Genomic DNA, 26427 nt, shown 5'->3' on the forward strand with positions numbered 1-26427 from the left:
GGTCCATCTCTACATCAGCAGAAATAATTTGATTTGATATTTGAGATGTATTTGAAAAGTTTATTTCCAAAACGCTTCATGTGTTTATAAAATATCACCGTTCTCAGATTTTTTTATTCCTAGATTTTAGAAACTTTTCTTTTTAATACAAAATGTAATAAATGTTGTTGTTTTTTTAGCTGGAATGGAATGTTCTTATCCTGTATATTTGACTGTCTTTTAAATTTCCCAATACCTTTCTGATGCATTTCAGTCACTTCAAACCATACTTCCTTCAAACTGAAATACTGTCAAAAGTACTTTAATACTGATTTGTAATAGACTGTCATACCCCCCAATTAAAAAAGTCAACATTGACCATTGATTACATCACTGTCTTTACATGGTAGGGTTGCAAAAAAATGTAATGTAAAAATCCTAAATATTGATATATAATTTGTACATTTGTTATAAACAATGTATTTATTTGTTACATCTGACTGTGTGAAACCTAGTAGTATTAACAAATACATGTCTGTCACTGAATCACCTCATTGGATAGTGAAAAAAACACACCAATCTCTTTCATAATGTCTTTAAACAATAAAAGCTAATTGACCAACATTTCTGAAAATGGATATAGTCCGTTTTGGAATGAAACTGTTACATTTATTTCGGCTGTTTTCTGGCTGTTTTGCATACACTTTTCCTTTGAATAAAACACACTATCCAAACCAACATTTGGTTTGTAATGTATGTGAGGAATTCTGAGGTTTATTCATATTTCAAACAAGGGTATAGTTACTGTACAGTACATATTTGAATTCAGAAATAATGCGAAAATCACAAGTGATTTAGGGCAAAATTCTATTTTGGCAAAATTGTAAGAATGCCTGCTACACATCTTTGACAATGATTAAACACACTATCCAAACCAACTAATCCGAGAGCAAGTATACTGAGTAGACAAAGTAACACAATTGAATTTGTTGAATTTATGAACAGTTCATAATGGTTATTTACATTTGAAAAAGATGACTGTTACTGACCATCTTTTCAAATGGATAGAATGACAGAAAACCATCAAATATAAGTGAAGGAGTGACTTGGTGCAACATTTTAGTTTGGTAAAATAATAACATAACAAATACAATATTTAGCCTACAAATCCTGATATATATAAACATTGTACATTTCAGTAAACAAACCGAAATGTAATTGAAAATGGATATCTGAAACCATGGAATGTCAGCTTTACAAAACACATCCAGTAACGTTCTCAAGCTGTCTGACTTGCCAGTCGATACCTGTCAAACCCGCCGTCCTTCATAAACCCCAACCTTTACTGAACCATTAATTTCCCTAGAAGTCCTTAGTGACTTGATGTCTCTTGTTACATAGTTGTTTTAAGCCCTGTACCCACCCACTGAACAAAACAATTAGATATACCTTAATTCCAAGGAAAAGTGGCGACGCAGTCAATCATTCTTAATCCAACTGTATAAAAAGCTCGAGGACACAAAAGGGGTTATTTTACTTGTCGCCTCCAACTCGGAAGAACGCACTTTAACCTCCCAGGGCGCATCGCCAGACTATCTCTCGCCATGTCCATTGTAGCCAGTCGCAGTAGTAGTCGTAGATACAGCTCACGTAGCGGTGTCGGTTCGAGTGGCCTCAGTTTGTCCGAAACGGGATGCAGTTTTCCAAAGGTTTGGGAGGCGGTAGGCCCCGCATGAGTGTGTCCTCTGTTGGGAGCAGTCGCGCGCCGAGTGTATATGGAGGTGCCGGGGGATACGGCACCCGTATCTCTCAGTCCTATTTCTCTATGGACGGGCCAGGCCAGATCACTATCGGCGCCAACGAGAAGAATACCATGCAGAATCTGAATGACCGTTTGGCCACCTACCTGGAAAAGGTAAGGAAGAGTGACGGGAATGTACAGTAGATGGAGATTACGCGCGCTGAGCAATATTACGCACGGCCTAGATTATGAGCGGAGATCGAAAGACAAGGCAGAGTGATCAACATATTCGATGATACAGAAAAATGTTACGAGAGAGTGATCTTTAATCTTTTTTATAGAGCTTTTTTTGTTTTCAGTAAACCCTTTCATCAATACTATCCAGAATGTTCAATTAAATGGGATAATACAGTAGGCTACAACCAATGGTTTACTTCATATTTAGATTTTTTTTATTCTGCTTTGCCATTAAAATCATAATAAACGCTGACAACAAAAATATTGTTTTATTATTAATAAAAATATTAGGGGAGGGGGTAGTTCACAAAGTTCTTCAAAGGTTTCTTTGAGGATCCATTAAAATGAGTTATTTGAAGAACTTGTATTGGTTCCCCCACAGTTTGTATTTGAAGAACCCCTAAAGGATACTACAGGAGACTTTTCATTTTAGAGTGTAAAACAGAAAATGGACACAATTAAATGGATATCGATCAACAAAGAGCTAAGAATAAGTAGGCTATAAGAATATGTTGAAGGCTAGCTGTATTGGGTGCAGATGACTGAACTGCTCACTTGTGTCTGTGTCTCTAGGTATACAAAGGTATGTCAATTAGTATTGGTATGTTATGCAGATCACATGTACCATCCTCCTCCCTACCTACCTCTCCTCCTTACCTCTTCAATGAAAATCCCATAGGCCTCTACATTATGGACAAGGTATGTGTTTGAAAAACTATATCAAAACAGCTTTTTCATTCACATTTACCACAAAAACCAAGGTATGAATACTGTCGTGCATGTTTTGTTAAACAATTTTGGATTCAGACTTCACCCTCCCTACACATCTGAATATAATAGGATACCTGTTCAATCACCATGTGCTGCAAAATCCTTCTGGCTGTGGATACGGAGAACGTCAACATGCCAGAGAATATACCCATTGGACTTGAGGCTCTGCTGGGAGTTTACCTGATATTTTGATTTGTTTATTCTACTTTGCCACTAAAACCAACCTTTTTAAAGGGTTCTTTGAAGAAATTATAGGGGTTCCCCCACAGTTTCAATTTGAAGAACCCCTAAAGGATACTCCAGGAACCTTTTCTTTTTAGAGTGTAGTTGTAAAATGATTATACCACTGATATCGTTAAAGCGAAACCTAAACAACCGATGAGAAAAGGTTAAGAGGACAGTGTGTGATGACGTACATCCTCCACTCTTATCTGGACTAAAGAGAGAATCATTGACAGTGGCCAACATTAGAGATGTTTACTTATAGATTTTCTAAATAGTTAAGGAACTATCTTCTGTATATATTATAGTCTTTAAAAGCTTCAAAAAATTGTAATTCAAGTCATACAGATATGATATCCGTTTAGAATGTTGTCAATGAAGCTTGTCAATATTATACTTTTTTTAACACTGAAATTGTTGTCAGGATACCACGGCCAAAGTGATATGCTGTTATGGAAATAGGAAACAAGTGATAATGGTTTAACATGGACCTGATGTCTCTTTACATTGTGCACTTCACAAGAATGTCAAGTATCAACTAATGTAAATAGAAAAACTGGAAGCCAGTCTGTCAGTTTCTGGCACTCCAAGGATGATGAGAATAGATTGGGGTGCTCTTTCCTATGAAGACTGGAGGTGTGTTTGTGTGTGATAACTGGGGTGTGTGGAAGAGGGTGTGTAGTAGAAACTCATCTTTTAAGGGAAATAAAAGGATAATTAAAGCAAAAAAAGCATGTAAGATTGTTGATGTCCTAGATTAGAAATACAACCATTTTGTTAGGGTCCTTCCACCTCCAGCCCTCTAAATTGTGCTGACCCAGTCTGTGCTATGTCCCTCTTTTTTATATTTAGAACCAAATACTTTTAGACTTTTACGCAAGTAGTATTTTACTGTGTTACTTTTACTTGAGTAACTTTCTATTAAGGTATCTTTACTTTTGCTCAAGTATGACATTTGTGTACTTTTTCCACCACTGATCATTCCACCTGACATTTGGGAGGAATTGCATGTCATTGTCTTTTGCATGTAGGCCAAAGACAATGACTCACTCTTTCGCTTTTGTTGGGGTCTTTTGCTAAACGAGGCAGAACATCTCTACCTGTGGTAATAGAACCAAAGAGAGACCTAAGACAACAACATTGCAAGGCAGCAACACATGACAACACAGCATGGTAGCAACACAACATAACAACAACATGGTAGCAACACAACATACATAGTGAGGACAATGACATAGCAGGATTTGATCATTTATTTTAAATTCCATTATGTTGGGGATTATCTAATGGGAGAGTGCCGATTCTCATAACGTGATGTGTTACGCTCCAAATGGCACCCTATTCCCTATGTAGTGCACAACAGGGCCTACAGGGTCAAATGTAGTGCTCTATATAGGGAATAGGGTGCCATTTCAGATAGACCCATGAACTGAACTTTTTATTTTGATTTATTTCACCAAGCAAGTCAGATAATCTTGATTCTACTTGAGACGCATATGTCTCAAGTAGGCACCTGGAAATGCAAATGCGCTACGCTAAATGCTAAATGTACTCGTTAAAACTCAAACCTTGATCAAAATTCACAAGCAGGGTATTGAATTAAAGCTACACTCGTTGTGAACCTAGCCAACAAGTCAGATTTTTAAAATGCTTTTCGGCGAAAGCATGAGAAGCTATTATCTGATAGCATGCAACACCTCAAAATGCCTGAATGCGACGTAAACAAAGACTTTGCTTATCCGGCGCTGCACAAAACGCAGAAATAAAATATAAAACATTCATTACCTTTGACAAGCTTCTTTCTTGGCACTCCTATATGCCCCATAAACATCACTATTGGGTCTTTTTTTCGTTTAAATCGGTCCATATATACCCAAAATAGCTTTCTATGGAAGCTGTGTCATTCAGAAAAAAAATTGTTTTTAAACGCTGCGCCATTTTTTTTAATTAAAAAAGTCGACGATAAACTTTCACAAAACACTTCGAAATCCTTTTGTAATCCAACTTTAGGTATTAGTAAACGTTTATAATCTATCAAAATGATTACAGGGCGATGTATATTCAATAGCTCCTCGTCTGCAAATCAATGGCTGCCAATGTCCACATTCAAAGGATCCTGGTGGAGACCGGAAGAAACGGAATCCGGATAGTTGGATTTTCCAACAAAAAATTCAATTGAAAATGACGACAATGGCGACATCGTGTGGAATTTGTATGAATTGCATGCAGGTCGATATTAAATTTTGTCCCCTTTTAACAACCCATGAAAGTGACTTATGGAAATTATTTTTAGCTTTCAGAGAGCAGTTTTTCTTGCGTTTTTCAATGAAACACACGATCTGTTATAGTCACAGCCGTGATTTAACCAGTTTTAGAAACTTCAGAGTGTTTTCTATCCACACATACTAATCATATGCATATACTATATTCCTGGCATGAGTAGCAGGACGCTGAAAAGTTGCGCGATTTTTAACAGAATGTTCGAAAAAGGAGGGGGTAGAAGTAAGAGGTAAAAACAAATTCTTATTTACAATGACGGCCTATCCCGGCCAAACTCTCCCTTAACACAGATGACGCTGGGCCAAATGTGCAGCGCCCTATGGTACTCCAAATCACGACCGGTTGTGATACAACCTGGGATCAAACCAGGTTCTGTAGTGATGACCTGCAATGCAGTGCCTTAGACCACTGTGCCACTCGGGAGCCCAAATGATTCCCTCCACTCCCTGTGTACACAGGTACGCTCTCTAGAGGCAGCTAATAGTAAGTTGGAGCTGCAGATCAAGGAGTTCTACGAGATGAGATCACCGACTCACAAGAAGGACCTCAGTGGGTTCCATACCACCATCTCAGACATCCTCAACCAGGTACTTCTGGGTAATGTAGTCTTAATGTAGCGACCCACTGGGCACACACTGGTTGAATCAACATTGTTTCCATGTAATTGCAATGTAATTATGTTGAAACAACGTGGAATAGATGTTAAATTGATGTCTGTCACAGTGGGAAGGGTGGTGAGGATAGGATTGAGAAGACGCCAACAGCTTTGTGAATGAAGAGCGTCACTAGAATTAATTAGATAAGTGATAGATTTTAGGTATAATTCCTATTGTCTTTCAGTATTTATCTTGTTGATTGTTGAAAAACATGTTCTGTTGTAAGTGAATGAACAGTAGACATGAACCAGATCTGTTGATCTAAACACATGATATCCTATACATAGTTGACTCTGTTATTACATCCCATTGACTGTGGCTGTCCTCCTGTTCCTAGATCCAAGCCAGGTCTGTGGAGAACTTTCAGATGATCCTGCAGGTGGATAATGCCAGACATGCAGCTGATGTCTTCAAGATTAAGTAGGTGCACTTCCTGTTTGTACTGTACACAGCCTCTGTGAGTGTACTGATTCTGTTTGTAACTCTTGGCCTATAGGTTTGAGATTGAGTAGATGCAATTCTCCCAGATCTACAGAAATGCTCATGGGGGTAGGCAGGGCTATGGATCAGTTTATGGTTGGGCAAGTTGTATCTTGGTTTGTTGTGAGGAGGAACTAATCAAGCCCTCTTCTTTCCTCAAACCCTGTAGGTTAGAGACGGAGGCTAACATGCGTATGAAGATAGAAGGGGATGTGGCTCGTCTGAGAGGAGTCCTAGACAGCTTTACACTCACCAGAGCAGAACTGGAGATACAGATTGAGGGGCTGAAGGAGGAGCTGGTCTACCTCAGGAAGAACCACGAGGAGGTCATTTCTCCTCACACACTCAAGTCGTAACGCTTGTGCTGTTGGCTGAAGTCTCAATGTGCCAGGACAGCCACATGGGGTTTTTCATTTGGACACAATGGCTTCCCCAGTAGTTTTTGCAATGTTTTCGCATTGAATGCATTTATCAATTCTCAGTGGGTTTGAGATCTTTCCATGTTTGGCCACAAGGGGGCAAAACTCACCCACAACAAATCTAGGGCAACTTCACTGTTATTAGTACTCAAATATACAGTAACTCATTGCTTTCAGGTGCTTTTGCCCTTCACTGTGTATACGTAAACTACAAAATCCCAGTTATTATGGCACAATTTGTCCCCCTTTTCCTGTTGTTAGGAGATGCATTTGATGCGGACGCTGCATTGTGGTGCTGTGAATGTGGAGATGGACTGTGCTTCCTCTGTGGACATGAGCAAGGTGCTGGAGGAGATGAGGACCCAGTATGAGGGCATGATAACGAAGAACCAGAGAGATGCTGCCAAGTGGTTTGAGAGCAAGGTGAGACAACCTCTGAAAATAGGACAGGGGGACTCGAAAGATGTGGGCCTGGGTCCCTAAAATGTACATGTATTTTGTGAAGTGGTACTATACTTTTGACTAATACGGTGTGTGTGTGTGTGTGTGTGTGTGTGTGTGTGTGTCAGGTGGAGGTGCTTCAGAACCAGATCACCACCAGCACCACAGAGGTGAAGACCTCTCAGTCTCAGGTGACCGACCTGAAGAGGACCTTCCAGAGCCTGGAGATGGAACTACATGGCCTGCTCACTCAGGTATGATGTCAAACCATCTTAGTGAATCAGCATCCCTAAACATATAGCATTTCTCTTTACCCTACCTCTGTTCTCAAAATATGGAATTCCTTTAGGTCTTAAAAGAACAGTACACTCCAAAATCAAAGTTTGTTAGATGTTTTCAGACCTCCACAGTGGTTTAATGTCAAAGGGTTCTAACACCTTTATGCACACCAATCTAACTATCTCTACCCTTCTTCATCTCCCTCTTTATACATTTATACTACCCTCTCCTTCTTTCCTTCTCCATTTTCTTCATCCCTTACAAACATAAACACATTCCTAGAAGGGGTACCTGGAGCAGAGCGTCGTTGATATAAACGGCCGCCACGGCTCCCAGCTGAGCCAGCTGCAGGTTTGTATCAACAACATGGAGGAGGAGCTGCAGCAGCTCAACGTCAGCATCCAGCAGCAGGCCTCTGAGTACCAGATCCTCCTGGACATCAAGATGAGGTTGGAGATGGAGATCGCTGAGTACAGGAGGCTGCTGGATGGAGAGGGACTCAGGTGAGAGGGGATAATGGAGGGGCTGGAAAGAAGGAGGGAGAAGGGATGGGGGGATGACAGCTGTTTATTGGCACCTCATTGCAAACAGAGGTGGAAAACGTACTCAACTGTCACACTTGATAAAAAGTAAAGATACCTTAATAGAACATGACTCAAATAAAAGTCTAAAAGCATTTGGTTTAAAATATACTTAAGTATCAATGGTAAAAATGTCAATAATTTCAAATTCCTTGTATTAACCAGATGGCACAATTTTCTTGTTTATTTTTATTTACAGAACGCTAGGGGCACTCAGACATCATTTACAAACATGTTGGTTTAGTGAGTCCGCCAGATCAGAGGCAGTAGGGATTACCAGGAATGTTCGGTTGATAAGTGCGCAAATTGGACTATTTTCCTGTCCTGCTAAGCATTCAAAATGTAACGAGTACTTTTGGGTGTCAAGGAAAAGTACAATATTTTCTTAAGGAATGTAGTGAAGCAAAAGTAGTCAGAAATATAGATAGTAAAGTAAAGGAAAGTACAGACACCCCCAAAATATACTTCAGTATTACTTTAAAGTATTTTTACATAAGTATTTTACACCACTGATTGCAAACTAGTAGATCAAGATGTGTGTTGGTGAGTTTAGCTGACCGTAAGTCTTCTTCCCCTGTATGTCTACCAGTAGGCATGTGGAGACCAGACAGGAGGTCAGGAAAGTGATCGTGGTCGAGAAGATCCAGGAAATACAACAAGTCCAGGAAGTGGTGGAAGGTGAGCAAGCAGAGAATAATTAATCAAATGAATGAATCAATGAAAGAATGCATTCCTTTTTGGTGGCTCTTTCCACAGAGTATCATCCACACATGCAGAAGCGAGTGAGGGTGATCGTGGAGGAGATAGTGGATGGGAAGGTGGTGTCCACCTCAGTAGAAGAGAGGGTCCAGGATATGAACTAACTGAGAAGGCCAGATAGTTCCGGAATCTGGTGAAGCGGTAACGGACCACCCAAACCCCTGGACAACACATACAACTGATGTTGGGGGTTCAAGCCTCGTCTATATATACAGTTGAAGTCAGAAGTATACCTTAGCGAAATACATTTAAACTCCGTTTTTCACAATTCCTGACATTTAATCCTAGTAAACATTCACTTTCTTAGGTCAGTTAAGATCACCACCTTATTTTAAGAAAGTGAAATGTCAGAATAATAGTAGAGAGAATTATTTATTTCAGCTTTTATTTCTTTCATCACATTCCCAGTGGGTCAGAAATGTACATGCACTCAATTAGTATTTGGTAGCATTGCCTTTAAATTGTTTAACTTGGGTCAAACATTTCGGGTAGCCTTCCACAAGCTTCCCACAATAAGTTGGGTGAATTTTGGCCCATTCCTCCTGACAGAGCTGATGTAACTGAGTCAGGTTTGTAGGCCTCCTTGCTCGCACACGCTTTTTCAGTTCTGCCCACACATTTTCTATGGGATTGAGGTCAGGACTTTGTGATGGCCACTCCAATACCTTGACTTTGTTGTCCTTGCCACAACTTTGGAAGTATGCTTAGAGTCATTGGGGTGGCAGGGTACCCTAGTGGTTAGAGCGTTGGACTAGTACCCAGAAGGTTGAAAGGTCAAATCCCCGAGCTGACAAGGTACAAATCTTTCGTTCTGCCCCTGAACAGGCAGTTAACCCACTGTTCCTAGGCCGTCATTGAAAATAAGAATTTGTTCTTAACTGACTTGCCTGGTAAAATAAAATTGTCTATTTGGAAGACCCATTTGCAACCAAGCTTTAACTTCCTGACTGATGTCTTGAGATGTTGCTTCAATATATCCACATAATTTTCCTCCCTCATGATGCCATCTATTTTGTGAAGTGCACCAGTCCCTGCTGCAGCAAAGCACCCCACAACATGATGCTGCCACCCCCGTGCTTCACGGTTGGGATGGTGTTCTTTGTGCTGGCAAGCCTCCCCCTTTTCCTCCAAACATAACTATGGTCATTATGGCCAAACAGTTCTATTTTTGTTTTTATCAGACATTTCTCCAAAAAGTACAATCTTTGTCCCCATATGCAGTTGCAAATCGTAGTCTGGCTTATTTATGGCGGTTTTGGAGCAGTGGCTTCTTCCTTACTGAGAGGCCTTTCAATTTATGTCGATATAGGACTCGTTTGTGGATATAGATACTTTTGTACCTGTTTCCACCAAAGTACGTTCGTCTCTAGGAGACTCCTTCCTGAGCGGTATGGCGGCTGTGTGGTCCCATGGTGTTTATACAGTGCCTTGCGAAAGTATTCGGCCCCCTTGAACTTTGCGACCTTTTGCCACATTTCAGGCTTCAAACATAAAGATATAAAACTGTATTTTTTTTGTGAAGAATAAACAACAAGTGGGACACAATCATGAAGTGGAACGACATTTATTGGATATTTCAAACTTTTTTAACAAATCAAAAACTGAAAAATTGGGCGTGCAAAATGATTCAGCCCCTTTACTTTCAGTGCAGCAAACTCTCTCCAGAAGTTCAGTGAGGATCTCTGAATGATCCAATGTTGACCTAAATGACTAATGATGATAAATACAATCCACCTGTGTGTAATCAAGTCTCCGTATAAATGCATCTGCACTGTGATAGTCTCAGAGGTCCGTTAAAAGCGCAGAGAGCATCATGAAGAACAAGGAACACACCAGGCATGTCCGAGATACTGTTGTGAAGAAGTTTAAAGCCGGATTTGGATACAAAAATATTTCCCAAGCTTTAAACATCCCAAGGAGCACTGTGCAAGCAATAATATTGAAATGGAAGGAGTATCAGACCACTGCAAATCTACCAAGACCTGGCCGTCCCTCTAAACTTTCAGCTCATACAAGGAGAAGACTGATCAGAGATGCAGCCAAGAGGCCCGTGATCACTCTGGATGAACTGCAGAGATCTACAGCTGAGGTGGGAGACTCTGTCCATAGGACAACAATCAGTCGTATATTGCACAAATCTGGCCTTTATGGAAGAGTGGCAAGAAGAAAGCCATTTCTTAAAGATATCCATAAAAAGTGTTGTTTAAAGTTTGCCACAGGCCACCTGGGAGACACACCAAACATGTGGAAGAAGGTGCTCTGGTCAGATGAAACCAAAATTGAACTTTTTGGCAACAATGCAAAACGTTATGTTTGGCATAAAAGCAACACAGCTGAACACACCATCCCCACCGTCAAACATGGTGGTGGCAGCATCATGGTTTGGGCCTGCTTTTCTTCAGCAGGGACAGGGAAGATGGTTAAAATTGATGGGAAGATGGATGGAGCCAAATACAGGACCATTCTGGAAGAAAACCTGATGGAGTCTGCAAAAGACCTGAGACTGGGATGGAGATTTGTCTTCCAACAAGACAATGATCCAAAACATAAAGCAAAATCTACAATGGAATGATTCAAAAATAAACATATCCAGGTGTTAGAATGGCCAAGTCAAAGTCCAGACCTGAATCCAATCGAGAATCTGTGGAAAGAACTGAAAACTGCTGTTCACAAATGCTCTCCATCCAACCTCACTGAGCTCGAGATGTTTTGCAAGGAGGAATGGGAAAAAATGTCAGTCTCTCGATGTGCAAAACTGATAGAGACATACCCCAAGCGACTTACAGCTGTAATCGCAGCAAAAGGTGGCGCTACAAAGTATTAACTTAAGGGGGCTGAATAATTTTGCACGCCCAATTTTTCAGTTTTTGATTTGTTAAAAAAGTTTGAAATAACCAATAAATGTCGTTCCACTTCATGATTGTGTCCCACTTGTTGTTGATTCTTCACAAAAAAATACAGTTTTATCTTTATGTTTGAAGCCTGAAATGTGGCAAAAGGTCGCAAATACTTTCGCAGGGCACTGTACTTGCATACTACTGTTTGTACAGATGAACGTGGTACCTTCAGGCGTTTGGAGATTGTTCCCAAGGATGAACCAGAATTCTGGTTTTCGAGGTCTTGGCTGATTTATTTAGATTTTCCCATGATGTCAAGCAAAGAGGCACTGGGTTTGAAAGTAGGCCTTGAAATACATCTACAGGTACACTTCCAATTGACTCAAATGATGTCAATTAGCCTATCAGAAGCTTCTAAAACCATGACATGCATCTTTGGAACTTTCCAGGCTATTTAAAGGCACAGTCAACTTAGTGTATGTAAACTTCTGACCCACTGGAATTGTGATACAGTGAATTATAAGTTAAATAATGTGTCTTTAAACAATTGTTGGAAAAATTAGTTCATATAGAAAGTAGATGTCTTAACCGACTTGCCAAAACTATAGTTTGTTAACAAGAAATGTGTGGAGTGGTTGAAAAACGAGTTTTAATGACTCCAACCTAAGTGTATGCAAATTTCTGACTTCAACTGTATATGTATGCAAATATATTTCATGGTCGCATACTGTAATATGTCCCTTTTGACAGGATTGCATCAACTCAATGTAATTTACTCATGTTACCTTATAACTCCTATATGGCTCTATCATGTGGCCAATTTAATATTATTTCTAGAATGTGTTTTTCCCATTGTTCCATTCAATGCCACCAGGTGGCATTATCTCACTTAAATATCTTTGGGTAGCCCAATTAAAAGTGAAAATGATCTCATTTGAGTAAATTGAAAACAGATTGGTACAGTTACATAAGTGACATCAGGGAAAATACAATTTGCTTCATCAGCTATTATAAAGGTATTTTAGCTCCATTGTATACTCCCAGGACCACAAGCCATGAATGTTCTCTGTACTCTATGACAGGTTTAAAGTTCATGTTCTGTAGACCTATGACACTGACGCTACATGATACATTTGGCTGTGGATTAAATCTAGATGTCAATGCATTTCAGGACACTATCATAATTATGGGTCCATTGCTGTCCTCTAAAAAGTTTAAAAGAAACACCTTTGCAGATTGTATGAGGCCAACACACATACTGTACCATACATTATATGAGCATAACACTCATGGGAGTTTCTCTTACTCAAACATGTTCTCAGAGCAGAACGGATTATGATTGGTCGCATCAGGCACCCAATGAAAATGGAGAGGAGGTGGGAGGAGGCACAGTGGCGACTTGCCATTCACGGTAGGTCGGGCAGAGCAAGAAGAAAATTTGCCTTTTTTGCATGTTATTTTGCCATAAATACGTGTCACATATCAGTTTGCGAACAATGTAAAAAAATATATATAATTTAATTAATCAAGCCGCATACAAACATGGTCTCTTTTTTATTTTCTTGAGTAAGGCAGCTCCAAAATGCAGGTGTTCCAGGCCTAGCTCAGTGCTTTCTGTGGTGGTGGGGCATGCTAAGCAGACAATAGGAGCATTGCGCTGTGATTGGCTCAGTGTTCTGTCACTCATGGGGACCTTACGTAATCGCCAAGCTTAAGTCCTTAGAAAGGGTATATAGCCCTTTGGGTTCTGCCATAGAGTTATATTAGAAGTGCCCTTCCAAGAAGGCTCAAGGTCATTGGCCACAGAAATTACATCAAATCACGTTATATGTACAGTAGCTTTGATTGGACTCATCATGTCAACATCTTACTTTCACAATCTTAGCTAGCAGTCATTATCATGAATCAAGTCTACTGGCAAATCCTTTTTATTCCTTGTCGTATGAAGAGAAATAATGAAGAGAAAATATAGATAAAACGTATTGGTGCTCATTGGCCACTGGACGTAAACATTACACAACAATTTTGGTAGATCGCAAATTCAACAATGAGTGTTTTGTAAGGAATCGGTGACAGTGGCTAACTGCAAGCATTGCAACTGGGAAGTCGGGAATAAACAGCCCAACCTGGGAAAATACGTTTTGAACGGTCATACAACTCGGAATTGTAAATCCAGCATCTTTCTCTTTGATGACAAAATTTGCCCACGAAGGACCGCCGCGCCACTTTCCTGTTCAAGCACATCACAACAACGTGAGCCCAAAAATGTCTTATGCTGCTTCATAAATTACGTAGGATGCCAGAGAGATATGTATCCCGTAGCTAAGAAGGTAATACTAGGTGTATGTGTAGTAAGATAATATTAACTAGAAAAACTCATTTTAGAACTAATTTTTTACATGTAGTATTTAATCAATACTTTCGACTAACTGGAAACAGGACATTAATGCACAAAATGAAGAACTTGCTATATTCAAATGAACTTGTTTTACTTATTTGCTGATCGCTCCTGCAAAATTGTGTGTCTTTGTGAGACGCAGAGTAGGTGAACGGATGATATCCGCATGTGTGGTTCCCACCATGAAGCATGGAGGAGGAGGTCTGATGGTGTGGGGGTTCTTTGCTGGTGACACTGTCAGTGATTTATTTAGAAGTCAAGTCACACTTAACCAGCATGGCTACCACAGCATTCTGCGGCGATACGCCATCCCATCTGGTTTGCGCTTAGTGGGACTATTGTTTGTTTTTTAACAGCACAATGACCCAACACACCTCCAGGCTCTATAAGGGCTATTTGACCAAGAAGGAGAGGGATGGAGTGCTGTATCAGATGACCTGGCCTCCACAATGAACTTATCTCAACCCAGTTGAGATGGTTTGGGATGAGTTGGACTGCAGAGTGAAGGAAAAGCAGCCAACAAGTGCTCAGCATATATGGGTACATTTTGGAAGAACATCCCAGGTGAAGCTGGTTCAGAGAATGCCAAGATTGTGCAAAGCTGTCAAGGCAAAGGGTGGCTACTTTGAAGAATCTAAAATATATTTAATTTGTTTAACAATTTTTTGGATACTACAGTACATGATTCCATATGTGTTATTTCATAGTCTGGATGTCTTCACTATTATTCTACAATGTAGAAAATAGTCAAATTATAGAAAAACCCCTGAATGAGTTGGTGTGTCCAAACTTTTGACAGGTACTGTAAGTATTCACACCCCTGAGTCTGTCACGACTTCCGCCGAAGTTGGTGCCTCCTTGTTCACGTGGCGTTCGGCGGTTGTCGTCACTGGCTTTCTAGCTGCCACCAATCTACGTTTCTTTTTCCATTTGTTTTGTCTTGATTGTACACACCTGGTTCCCATTACGTTATAATTATTTCCCTATTTAACCCTCTTCGCATGATGTTTTGTGTGTAATTGTTCCTTGTCTAGTGTTTTCAGTCCTCTGTGTTATGGTGTGTTTTCCCTGCGTGGAATTTATGGTTGATTACTTTCCGAGTAAAGTACGTTATTTTACTCAGTTCTGTGTCCTGCGCCTGACTCTGTACTCACCGCTGCATACTGATACATGACAGAGTCAATAGTTTGTAGAAGCACCTTTGGCAGTGATTACAGCTGTGAGTCTCTAAGATCTTTCTACTCCTCGATTGTGCAATATTTGCTCATTATTTTTTCAGAATTCTTCAAGCTCTGTCAAATTGGTTATTGATCAACTCCAGTGTATATTTGGCCTTGTGTTTTAGGTTGTTTTCCTGCTGAAAGGTGAATTTGTCTCCCAGTGTCTGTTGAAAAGCAGACTTAACCAGGTTTTCCTTTAGGATTTTGCCCATGCTTAGCTCGTTTCCATTCATTTTGATCACACAAAACTCCCAGTCCTTGTCGATGACAAGCATACCCATAAAGTTTATGCAGCCACCACAATGCTTGAAAATATGAAGAGTGGTACTCAGTGATGTGTTGTGTTTGCTTTGCCTCAATCATAATACTTTCTATTAAGGACATAAGGTTCATTGTAGGTTAACAAGCTAGCTTGCTAGTAAATACTTTTGCTGCTCTAAGTGAAGTTTGAGTCAACTGGGTCTCTAAGAGCAGAACTGTCAGTACTAGCCATCAACACAGTCAGTTCCACATTCCTCTTTCCACATTTGCCTTACATGATTTTATTCCCTATTAATGATGTTGTGAACTTGTGACCCATGTTAAATGCACTTAAAATAAAACTCGAGTTACTAACATGTCATTATATCGTGACTGTAAAACGTTCATTATTGAGTTGGTGAGGATCAGATGATATATGTTGGGTCGTCTTTTTTTCTCCTAGCCATGTAACGAGCTGGGTCAGATCTGGATGTAGTCAGGTGTGAGTGAGCACGCCATGTTTGAACACGTCCGGCTCATCATAGAGAGGTTTTGTGCAGATCTTGTGTAGTAGTAATTCAGCAGTACTTTTTCATGAGGGAGACCGTCTGCTTCGACTGTATGTCACAACACACACTAACTCTATAAGTAATTGTTTTCTAAATCTGACAAAGCCTGAGAGGATCTGCAGAGAACAATGGGAGTAGGATTCAATCTTAATCCTGTATTGACGCTTTGCCTTTTTGATGGTTCGTCTGCGGGCGTAGCACGATTTCTTATAAGCTTCCCGGATTAGTGTCCCGCTCATTGAAAGTGGCAGCTCTAGCCTTTAGCTCGATGTGGATGTTGCCTGTAATCCATGGCTTCTGGTTAGGATGTGTACGTGCGGTCACTGTGGGGATGACGTCGTCAATGCACTTATTGATGAAGCCGATGACTGAGGTGGTATTTGGATGAATTGGATGAATCCCGGAACATATTCCAGTCTGTGCTAGCAATACAGTTTTGTAGCGTAGCATCAGCGTCATCTGACCACTTTGGTATTGAGCTAGTCACTGATACTTCATGCTTTAGTTTTTGCTTGTAAGCAGGAATCAGGAGGATAGAATTATGGTCAGATTTTCCAAATAGAGGGAGAGAGAGAGCTTAGTATGCGTCTCTGTGTGTGGAGTAAAGGTGGTCCAGAGTTGTTTTTTGTTTTTTCTTCCTCTGGTTGCGCATGTGACATGCTGGTAGAAATGTATTAAAATGGATTTAAGTTTGCCTGCATTAAAGTCCCCTGCCACTAGGAGCGTCGCTTCTGGATGAGCCTTTTTTTGTTTGCTTTTGGCCTTATACAGCTCATTGAGTGCGGTCTTAGTGCCAGCATCAGTTTGTGGTGGTAAATAGACAGGTACGAATAATATAGAAGAGAACTCTCTCGGTAAATAGTGTGGCCTACAGCTTATCATAATGCACTCTACCTTTTATTTATTTTTTATTTCCCCTTTATTTAACCAGGTAGGCCAGTTGAGAACAAGTTCTCATTTACAACTGCGACCTGGCCAAGATAAAGCAAAGCAGTGCGACAACAACAACAGAGTTACACATAAACAAACGTTTATAATACAATAGAAAAATATATATACAGTGTGTGCAAATGTAGAAGAGTAGGGAGGTAAGGCAATAAATTGGCCATAGAGGCGAAATAATTACAATTTAGCATTAACACTGGAGTGATAGATGTGCAGATGATGATGTGGAAGTAGAGATACTGGGATGCAAAAGAGCAAGAGGATAAATAACAATATGGGGATGAGGTAGTTGGGTGTGCTATTTACAGATTGGCTGTGTACAGGTACAGTGATCAGTAAGCTGCTCTGACAGCTGATGCTTAAAGTTAGAGAGGGAGATATAAGACTCCAGCTTCAGTGATTTTTGCAATTTGTTCCAATCATTGGCAGCAGAGAACTGGAAGGAAAGGCGGCCAAAGGAAGTGTTGGCTTTGAGGATGACCAGTGAAATATAACTGCTGGAGCACGTGCTATGGGTGAGTGTTGCTATGGTGAAAGCTATGGTGAAAGCCTTGGCCAGGTCAATGAAGACGGCTGCACACTTATTCATATATCTTTATGTACATATTCTTTTTCCCTTTACACTTGAGTGTATAAGGTAGTTGTAACGGTTTTCTTGATGAGAAGGAGAGTCGGACCAAAATGCAGCGTGTAGATTGCGATCCATGTTTTAATGAACAAACGTAAAACACGAATCAATACAAACACTCCAAAATAAAGAACGTGATGAACGTAACGAAAACCTAAACAGCCTATCTGGTGAAAACACATAGACAGGAACAATCACCCACAAACACACAGTGAAACCCAGGCTACCTAAATATGGTTCCCAATCAGAGACAATGACGAACACCTGCCTCTGATTGAGAACCATATCAGGCCAAACATAGAACTGGACAAACTAGACATGTAACATAGAATGCCCACTCAGATCACACCCTGACCAACCAAAACATAGAAACATACAAAGTAAACTATGGTCAGGGTGTGACAGTACCCCCCCCCCCCCCAAGGTGCGGACTCCGGCCGCAAAACCTGAACCTATAGGGGAGGGTCTGGGTGGGCATCTGTCCGCGGTGGCGGCTCTGGCGCTGGACGTGGACCCCACCCCATAATAGTCTTAGTCCACCTCCTTAGCGTCCCTAGATAGGTTACCCTCCTAAATGACAGCTCGGGACAGAGGGGCAGCTCGGAACAGAAGGACAGCTCGGGACAGAGGTAGCTCGGGACTGATGGGTAGCTCAGCACTGAGAGGAAGCTCAGCACTGAGAGGAAGCTCAGCACTGAGAGGAAGCTCAGGCAGGTAGTTGGATCCGGCAGATCCTGGCTGGCTGGCGGTTCTGGCAGATCCTGGCTGACTGGCAGATCTGGCAGAGTCTGGCTGACTGACAGATCTGGAAGAGTCTGGTCGACTGGCAGATCTGGAAGAGTCTGGTCGACTGGCAGATCTGGAAAAGTCTGGTCGACTGGCAGATCTGGAAGAGTCAGGTCGACTGGCAGATCTGGAAGAGTCTGGTCGACTGGCAGATCTGGAAGAGTCTGGTCGACTGGCAGATCTGGAAGAGTCTGGTCGACTGGCAGATCTGGAAGAGTCTGGTCGACTGGCAGATCTGGAAGAGTCTGGTCGACTGGCAGATCTGGAAGAGTCTGGTCGACTGGCAGATCTGGAAGAGTCTGGTCGACTGGCAGCTCTGGCTGCTCCATGCTGACTGGCTGCTCCATGCTGACTGGCAGCTCTGGCTGCTCCATGCTGACTGGCTGCTCCATGCTGACTGGCAGCTCTGGCTGCTCCATGCTGACTGGCTGCTCTGGCTGCTCCATGCTGACTGGCTGCTCTGGCTGCTCCATGCTGACTGGCTGCTCCATGCTGACTGGCGGCCCTGACTGCTCCATGCTGACTGGCGGCCCTGGCTGCTCCATGCTGACTGGCGGCCCTGGCTGCTCCATGCTGACTGGCGGCCCTGGCTGCTCCATGCTAACTGGCAGCTCTGGCGGCTCCTTGCAGACTGGCAGCTCTGGCGGCTCCTTGCAAACTGGCAGCTTTGGCGGCATCCTGCAGACAGGCAGCTCTGGCGGCTCCTTGCAGACTGGCAGCTCCTTGCAGACTGGCAGCTCCTTGCAGACTGGCAGCTCCTTGCAGACTGGCAGCTCCTTGCAGACTGGCAGCTCTATGCAAACTGGCAGCTCTATGCAAACTGGCAGCTCCTTGCAAACTGGCAGCTCCTTGCAAACTGGCAGCTCCTTGCAAACTGGCAGCTCCTTGCAAACTGGCAGTTCTGAACAGGCGGGAGACTCCGGCAGCGCTGTAGAGGCGGACAGCTCTGACAGCGCTAAACAGGCGGGAGACTCCGACAGCGCTGAAGAGGAGGAAGGCTCTGGCAGCGCTGGACAGGCGAGGCGCGCTGTAGGCCTGATGCGTGGTGCTGGCACTGGTGGTACTGGGCCGAGGACACGCACAGGAAGCCTGGTGCGGGGAGCTGCTACCGGAGGGCTGGGGTGTGGAGGTGGTACTGGAAAAACCGGACTGTGCAGGCGCACTGGAGCTCTTGAGCACCGAGCCTGCCCAACCTTACCTGGTTGAATGCTCACGGTCGCCCTGCCAGTGCGGCGAGGTGGAATAGCCCGCACTGGGCTATGCAGGCGAACCGGAGACACGGAGCGCAAGGCTGGTGCCATGTAAGCCGGCCCAAGGAGACGCACTGGGGACCAGCTGCATAGAGCCGGCTTCATGGCATTAGGCTCGACGCTCAATCTAGCCCGGCCGACACGCGGAGCTGGAATATACCGCACCGGGCTATGCACCCGCACTGGAGACACCGTGCGCACCACTGCATAACACGGTGCCTGTCCGGTCTCTCTAGCCCCCCGGTAAGCACAGGGAGTCTGCCCAGGTCTCCTACCTGGCGTAGCCATACTCCCTGTTAGCCCCCCCCCCAAGAAATTGTTGGGGCTGCCTCTCGGGCTTCCTTGCCAGCCGTGTTCCCTCATATCGCCGGCTCCTCTCTCCGGCTGCCTCTGCTCTCCTAAGTGCCTCCACCTGTTCCCATGGGAGGCGATCTCTTCCAGCCAGTATCTCCTCCCAAGTGTAACAGCCCTTGCCATCCAAAACGTCCTCCCATGTCCATTCCTCTTTACGCTGCTGTTGCTGCCTGTTGACACGCGGCTTGGTCCGTTGGTGGTGGGTGATTCTGTAACGGTTTTCTTGATGAGAAGGAGAGTCGGACCAAAATGCAGCGTGTAGATTGCGATCCATGTTTTAATGAACAAACGTAAAACACGAATCAATACAAACACTCCAAAATAAAGAACGTGATGAACGTAACGAAAAGCTAAACAGCCTATCTGGTGAAAACACATAGACAGGAACAATCACCCACAAACACACAGTGAAACCCAGGCTACCTAAATATGGTTCCCAATCAGAGGCAATGACGAACACCTGCCTCTGATTGAGAACCATATCAGGCCGAACATAGAACTGGACAAACTAGACATGTAACATAGAATGCCCACTCAGATCACACCCTGACCAACCAAAACATAGAAACATACAAAGTAAACTATGGTCAGGGTGTGACAGTAGTAGTTTTGGAATTGTTAGGTTAGATTACTCGTTGGTTATTACTGCATTGTCGGAACTAGAAGCACAAGCATTTCGCTAGACTTGCATTAACATCTGCTAACCATGTGTATGTTACAAATAAAAATGGATTTGATTTGATTTGACCAGTGACCTGAGATAAAGCGGGGCTTTACCTAGCAAAGACTTATAGATGACCTGGAGCCAGTGGGTTTGGTGACGAAAATGTAGTCAGGACCAGCCAACGAGAGCATACAGGTTGCAGTGGTGGGTAGTATATGGGGCTCTGTATACTGTGATAGGCTACATCCAGTTTGTTGAGTAGAGTGTTGGGGGCTGTTTTGTAAATGACATCGCCGAAATCAAGGATCGGTAGGATAGTCAGTTTTACGAGGGTATGTTTGGCAGCATGACTGAAGGAGGCTTTGTTGCGAAATAGGAAGCCGACTCTAGATTTAATTTGGGATTGGATATGCTTAATGTGAGTCTGGAAGGAGAGTTTACAGTCTAACCAGACACCTAGGTATTTGGAGTTGTCCACATATTCTAAGTCAGAACCATCCAGAGTAATGATGCAAGTCGGGTGGGCGGGTGTGGGCAGCAATCAGTTGAAGAGCATGCATTTAGTTTTACTAGCATTTAAAAGCAGTTAAAGGCCACGGAAGGAGTGTTGTATGGCATTGAAGCTCGTTTGGAGGTTTGTTAACACAGTGTCCAAAGAAGGGCCAGATGTATACAGAATGGTGTTGTCTGCGTAGGGGTGGATCAGAGAATCACCATCAGCAAGAGCGACATCATTGATATATATACAGAGAAAAGAGTCGGCCCAAGAGTTGAACCCTGTGGCACCCCCATAGAGACTGCCAGAGGTCCGGACAACAGGCCCTCTGACTTGACACACCGAACTCTATCTGAGAGGGAGTTGGTGAACCAGGCGAGGCAGTCATTTGAGAAACCAAGGCTATTGAGTCGCCGATAAGAATGCAATGATTGACAGAGTCGAAAGCCTTGGCCAGGTCAATGAAGACGGCTGCACAGTACTGTCTTTTATCGTTGGTGGTTATGATACCTCAGGCGAGACTTCTTTAATATTAGACATTGTCATTGACAAATAGACACACTTCTCCGCCACTCGTCTTACCAGACATAGCTTCATTGTCTTGCCGATGCATGGAATATCCCGCCAGCTCTTTTCTATCCATGTTGTCGTTCAGCCACGACTCTGTGAAACATTTTTAATGTCCCGTTGGTAGGATAATCTTGCACGTTGGCCAAAAGAACAGATGGTAGCAGAGGTTTACTCACTCGCCTATGAATTTTCTGAAGGCAGCCCGACCTCCACCCACTTTTTCTCTGTCTTTTCTTCACGCAAATGACAGAGATTTGGGCTCATTCCCGAGAAAGCAGTATATCCTTTGCGTAAAACTGCAGCCATCCCCTCCGGAGCCTTACTCGCTACATCCAATGATTTCGATCATGTCGTTATGTTAAACTGTCTCTCCCTACTGTGTTTTTCAGGGCAGCCAAAGTGTTCCCGACTGTGCCCCTCAAAAACCTAGCTGCCATTCACATTTAGAGGAGGGAGTACGAGACTGCAGAGTATGAGATAGCCCTGCACATCAGGATGAGAGCCTGGATCCCCCTCTCTGGCCTACAGTACACCCTCAAACACCTGGGCCTGCTCTAAAAATGCAGGGAAGGTTGAGAAGATGGTATGGTTTCAACTCAAGATGCCATGGTGCTGTTGCATATAATCCAATTAAGCCAAGTCCTAGACACATTTTATTTTTACATTTTAAAGGAGAAGTTTTGCAGTGCTAGCTGTGCCACTAGAGATTCTGGGTTCGAGTCCAAGCTCTGTCACAGCCGGCCGTGACCAGGAGAACCATGGGTTGGCGTACAATTGGCCCAGCGTTGTAAGGGGAGGGTTTTGCTGGCAGGGATGTCCTTGTCACATCTCGCACTAGTAACTCCTGTGGCAGGCCGGGCGCAGTGCACGCTGACACAGTCGCTAGCTGTACGGTGTTTCCTCCAACGCTGGTTAAGTGGGCATTGTGTCAAGATGCACGGCTCTCGACCTTTGCATCTCCCGAGTCCGTATGGGAGTTACAGCGATGAGACAAGACTGTAACTACCAATTCGATACCATGAAATTGGCGAGAAAAAGTGGTAAAAAAATAAATAATTACTTTGCTGTTTATAAAAGGAAGTATTTGGGGGATTTTGGAGCCTTTGTTCATGTTTATACACAGCTCCCATACTGCAGAACAAGCAATGAGAAAGTTTCTCAAAACCAAGTGAAATCACTAAAACAGTGTCTGGACCCTTCTATAACATGCCATTTACATCAAAAATAGAGATTTGGTTCAGAATATGTGAACCACTCCTTTTAACATTGTTATTGATTTTACGGACCCAATAAACAAACTGAACACCACATAATGCTCCATGCCACAATCAAATAAACACAAAAAAATATAAAGACAATGGAATAAATATTTGGTCAAGTCCTCGTCTAAAGAGAGTATACGTTAAAATTGCATTTAGTCCACTCCAGATGTAGGCTTGATCTGAGTCTGCGCAACCGTCCCATGTCTGGTAGCGTTATGTCCATTACTGTTTGGCAGTTAGCCTAGAGACCTTGAATTCTATTAGCTTGTAGCTTGTGTGCAATCCTGATCTGTGAAGCTGACAGAGAAGATGTGTGTGTTGTCCAGGGAAAGCTGAAGAAGTTTATTCCTATGCATAGAGCTGGCTCTGGACATCAGGGAGAAGAAGAGTTTTGGACCCAAACACCCCAGTATGGCCACAGCATTGTTCCACCTGGCTATACTCTGCTGCAAAGTGCTGAGAGGACCAACAATGCTAACAGTTCACTGCATACCAGACACGGGTTCAAATACTTGAAAAGTCCTTTTCAAATACTTGAGTTTGCTTGAGTTTTCCAGGAGTGCCAGATGTACTGAGTTTTCTAGGAGTGCCAGATGTACTGAGTTTTCCAGGAGTGCCAGATGTACTGAGTTTTCCAGGAGTGCCAGATGTACTGGGGTTTGCAGTTTTGGGTCTTGTTTTGGTTAATTAAGCCAGGCAAGCTCAAACAGGCACAGATAAAGTGTTTGAAATGATTTTTCACATTAAACCCAGGTCTGCTGCATGCATATTAGGGAAAGATGGGAACTGCTGGAAAGCATACAGCATGTGTATGGTTTGATTTGATTTCCCAGCTTAATTGGACTTCAAATCAGACTGTTTCTCCTGGATTCTGTCTGGACATTGGTCTGACTGTGTGTTATTGTGTGTCTGACAGAAAAAGCACAGTGAGGCGCTGCCCCTGTATAAACAGGCTAGAAGAGTGCATGAGGACAGTCTGGGATGCTCACACCCACAGGTCAGAGAGACACTAAAGAACCTAGCTGTACTCAGGTGAGTACACACACCATCTTATTGTTAATATACATACAGTACTATAAGCTGAACGACTAGTTTTATCATCATTGTCATCAACCCCATATCTCTTTCTGAGCCTTATTTTCTCTATTCATCTTCCTCTCCTCCCTCCCTCCTCCCTCTCTTTCCCCCAGCTATGTGGAGGAAAGCAGCAGAGCTCAACAATCCATGGAGATCAAAGAGGCGGAGCAGTCTCTGGTTTGTGGAGGGAGGAGATTCCGCCCCTTCCAAGAACACAAGTGGTGGATCTCATTTTGCCTTTCAATGATCCTGTGTGTCAATATCCTCGTCTCCTTCTAGAAATGCATTGGTGGAGAAGGTCAAAGGGACCTTGCATCTTCTCCTCAAATGCATTTTCAGGAGGTGGAAAGGATAGAGGACATGAAGAATCAATGAAGTACATTTGAAGGCCATCCATGGTTCGCAATCTGCTTTCCTGAGAAGAACAACGTCCATCACACTCTGAATAGTTTGTTATGCTGCTTTGAGATGGAACAGTGTAGTGGTGTCGCCTGTCAAGAGTACTGTAGCTAACTTATAAAATAAATTATATTTTAATGTCTGTTCAATGACTATATTGTTAAGTGTTCAAAAAATAAATATATATTATAAATGTAATCATGATGTAACGTCTGCTTCCAGCTCACACTCTCAAACACATAGATACCCTGAATGCAGCTCACTCTCCAGATCCCAATCACCGGAATTCTGATCACCTGTTCACACACCTGTATGTCATTATCACACACTATTTAGTTCAGTTCTTTGCACCCAATCATTGTAGGTATTGTTTGTTTTGTGACACACTTCTAGCCGGAGCGCTGGGTTTCCTGTAATATACTCCTCCCCAGTACTTTCCTGTTATCAACCTATTGCCTGATCTTCTGGATGATGTTAAAAGCTTTTTCCCTGCCTGTACTGTTGCCTTTTTGGACCCCCTGTGTTTGACCTGCCTGACCCTGGACTCAGCTACCTGCCTCCTCCTGTGGTCCTTTACAATAAATACCTGCTGCGCCCTGTGCTTGAAACCAGCTCTCTCTCTCCCATTGTGTTCATTACACATTAAATTACGTCAACACCAGGTTATGAAGGTTTTTTATTGCATATTCAAACGTTTCCAAATTGCTCTGCTCTGTCGTCTGTCAAAATTACATTTCAATTGTATAATGAGAAATCAATATCACCATCGACTGCAAGTCCTCTGGCTGCGTGTCTGCTAAATTACCAAAATGTCAATGTAATTTGCTTTTCAAATAGATTTGACACCTACAGTGAGCTCAAAGTATTGGGACATTGACACTTTGTTTTTGGGGGGGGGGGCTCTGTACCCCAGCAATTGGGACAAATTCAATTATATGTTTATTAAAGTAGTCAAGTTTAGTATTTGGTTACCATGTTTACGAATAATCCTGAATAAAATTGTGAATCATGATGAGTGAGAAAGTTAGACGCAGAAATATATACTATCCGTAATCATGGTACCATCCACACTAATGTAGAAGTGTTTAGAATCATATTCTATTCTTATCAAAAATGACACAATAAATAATTTTCCATGAATTTCTATTGGGCACAAAATAATCTGAAACACAACCAAGCTTGATGTAATCATCGGGTACTAGGAATATGGGACCAAATACTAAACGTTTGACTTCTTTAATACACAAGTGTGAATTTGTCCCAATACTTTTGGTCCCCTAAAAGGGGGGGGACTATGTACAAAAAGTGTTCTAATTTCTAAAATGGTTCACCTGATACGGATGAAAATACCCTCAAATTAAAGCTGCCAATCAGCACTTTAATCTCATAGTCATTAGTGCTGGAGTACAGAGCCAAAACAAAAATATGTGTCACTGTCCCAATACTTTGTCACTGTATATGCTTCCATAATTATTTGGTGATCAATTCATCTTGGGCTCCAAAGTGGCGCAGTGGTCTAAGCCACTGCATCTCAGTGCTTGAGCTGTCACTACAGACACCCTGGTTTGAATCCAGGCTGTATAACAACCAGCCGTGATTGGGAGTCCCACAGGGCGGTGCACAATTGGTCCAGCGTTGCCTGGGTTTGGCCGGTGTAGGCTGTCATTGTAAATTAGAATTTGTTCTTAACTGACTTGCCTCGTTAAATAAAGAAGATAAATACAACTATTGGATGCATGCTGACTTAATACAATGACTCAGAGCTGTATTGATAGAGAATACTGAGCTCAGGTACTGTTGCTGTGTCAATTATATAATCAGTGCCAAGTCTCCATGCAGTACAGGAATAGATATAAATGCATATTGTATTTCAGTCATGTAAATGAC

General features: G+C 42.6%; 1 protein-coding gene across 2 annotated transcripts; it reads left to right on the forward strand.

The window, feature by feature from the left end:
* The first annotated feature begins 953 nt into the window (after positions 1-953).
* Positions 954-12847, forward strand: LOC139370412 (keratin, type I cytoskeletal 19-like). Of its 2 annotated transcripts, none has more exons than XM_071109877.1 (9): positions 954-1894; positions 5689-5817; positions 6224-6306; positions 6536-6692; positions 7047-7208; positions 7355-7480; positions 7788-8008; positions 8676-8764; positions 8811-12847. In XM_071109877.1, exons 1-9 carry the CDS (start codon positions 1673-1675, stop codon positions 8870-8872), a joined length of 1251 nt encoding a protein of 416 aa, XP_070965978.1. In that variant the 5' UTR covers positions 954-1672; the 3' UTR covers positions 8873-12847. The 2 variants fall into 2 exon arrangements, with proteins under 2 accessions (XP_070965978.1, XP_070965977.1); XM_071109876.1 differs by having other exon boundaries at positions 960-1894; positions 8843-12847.
* Positions 12848-26427: the final 13580 nt, after the last annotated feature.

The sequence above is a fragment of the Oncorhynchus clarkii genome, chromosome 17 (assembly GCF_045791955.1).
Source record: "Oncorhynchus clarkii lewisi isolate Uvic-CL-2024 chromosome 17, UVic_Ocla_1.0, whole genome shotgun sequence".
NCBI classification, from domain to species: Eukaryota; Metazoa; Chordata; class Actinopteri; order Salmoniformes; family Salmonidae; genus Oncorhynchus; species Oncorhynchus clarkii.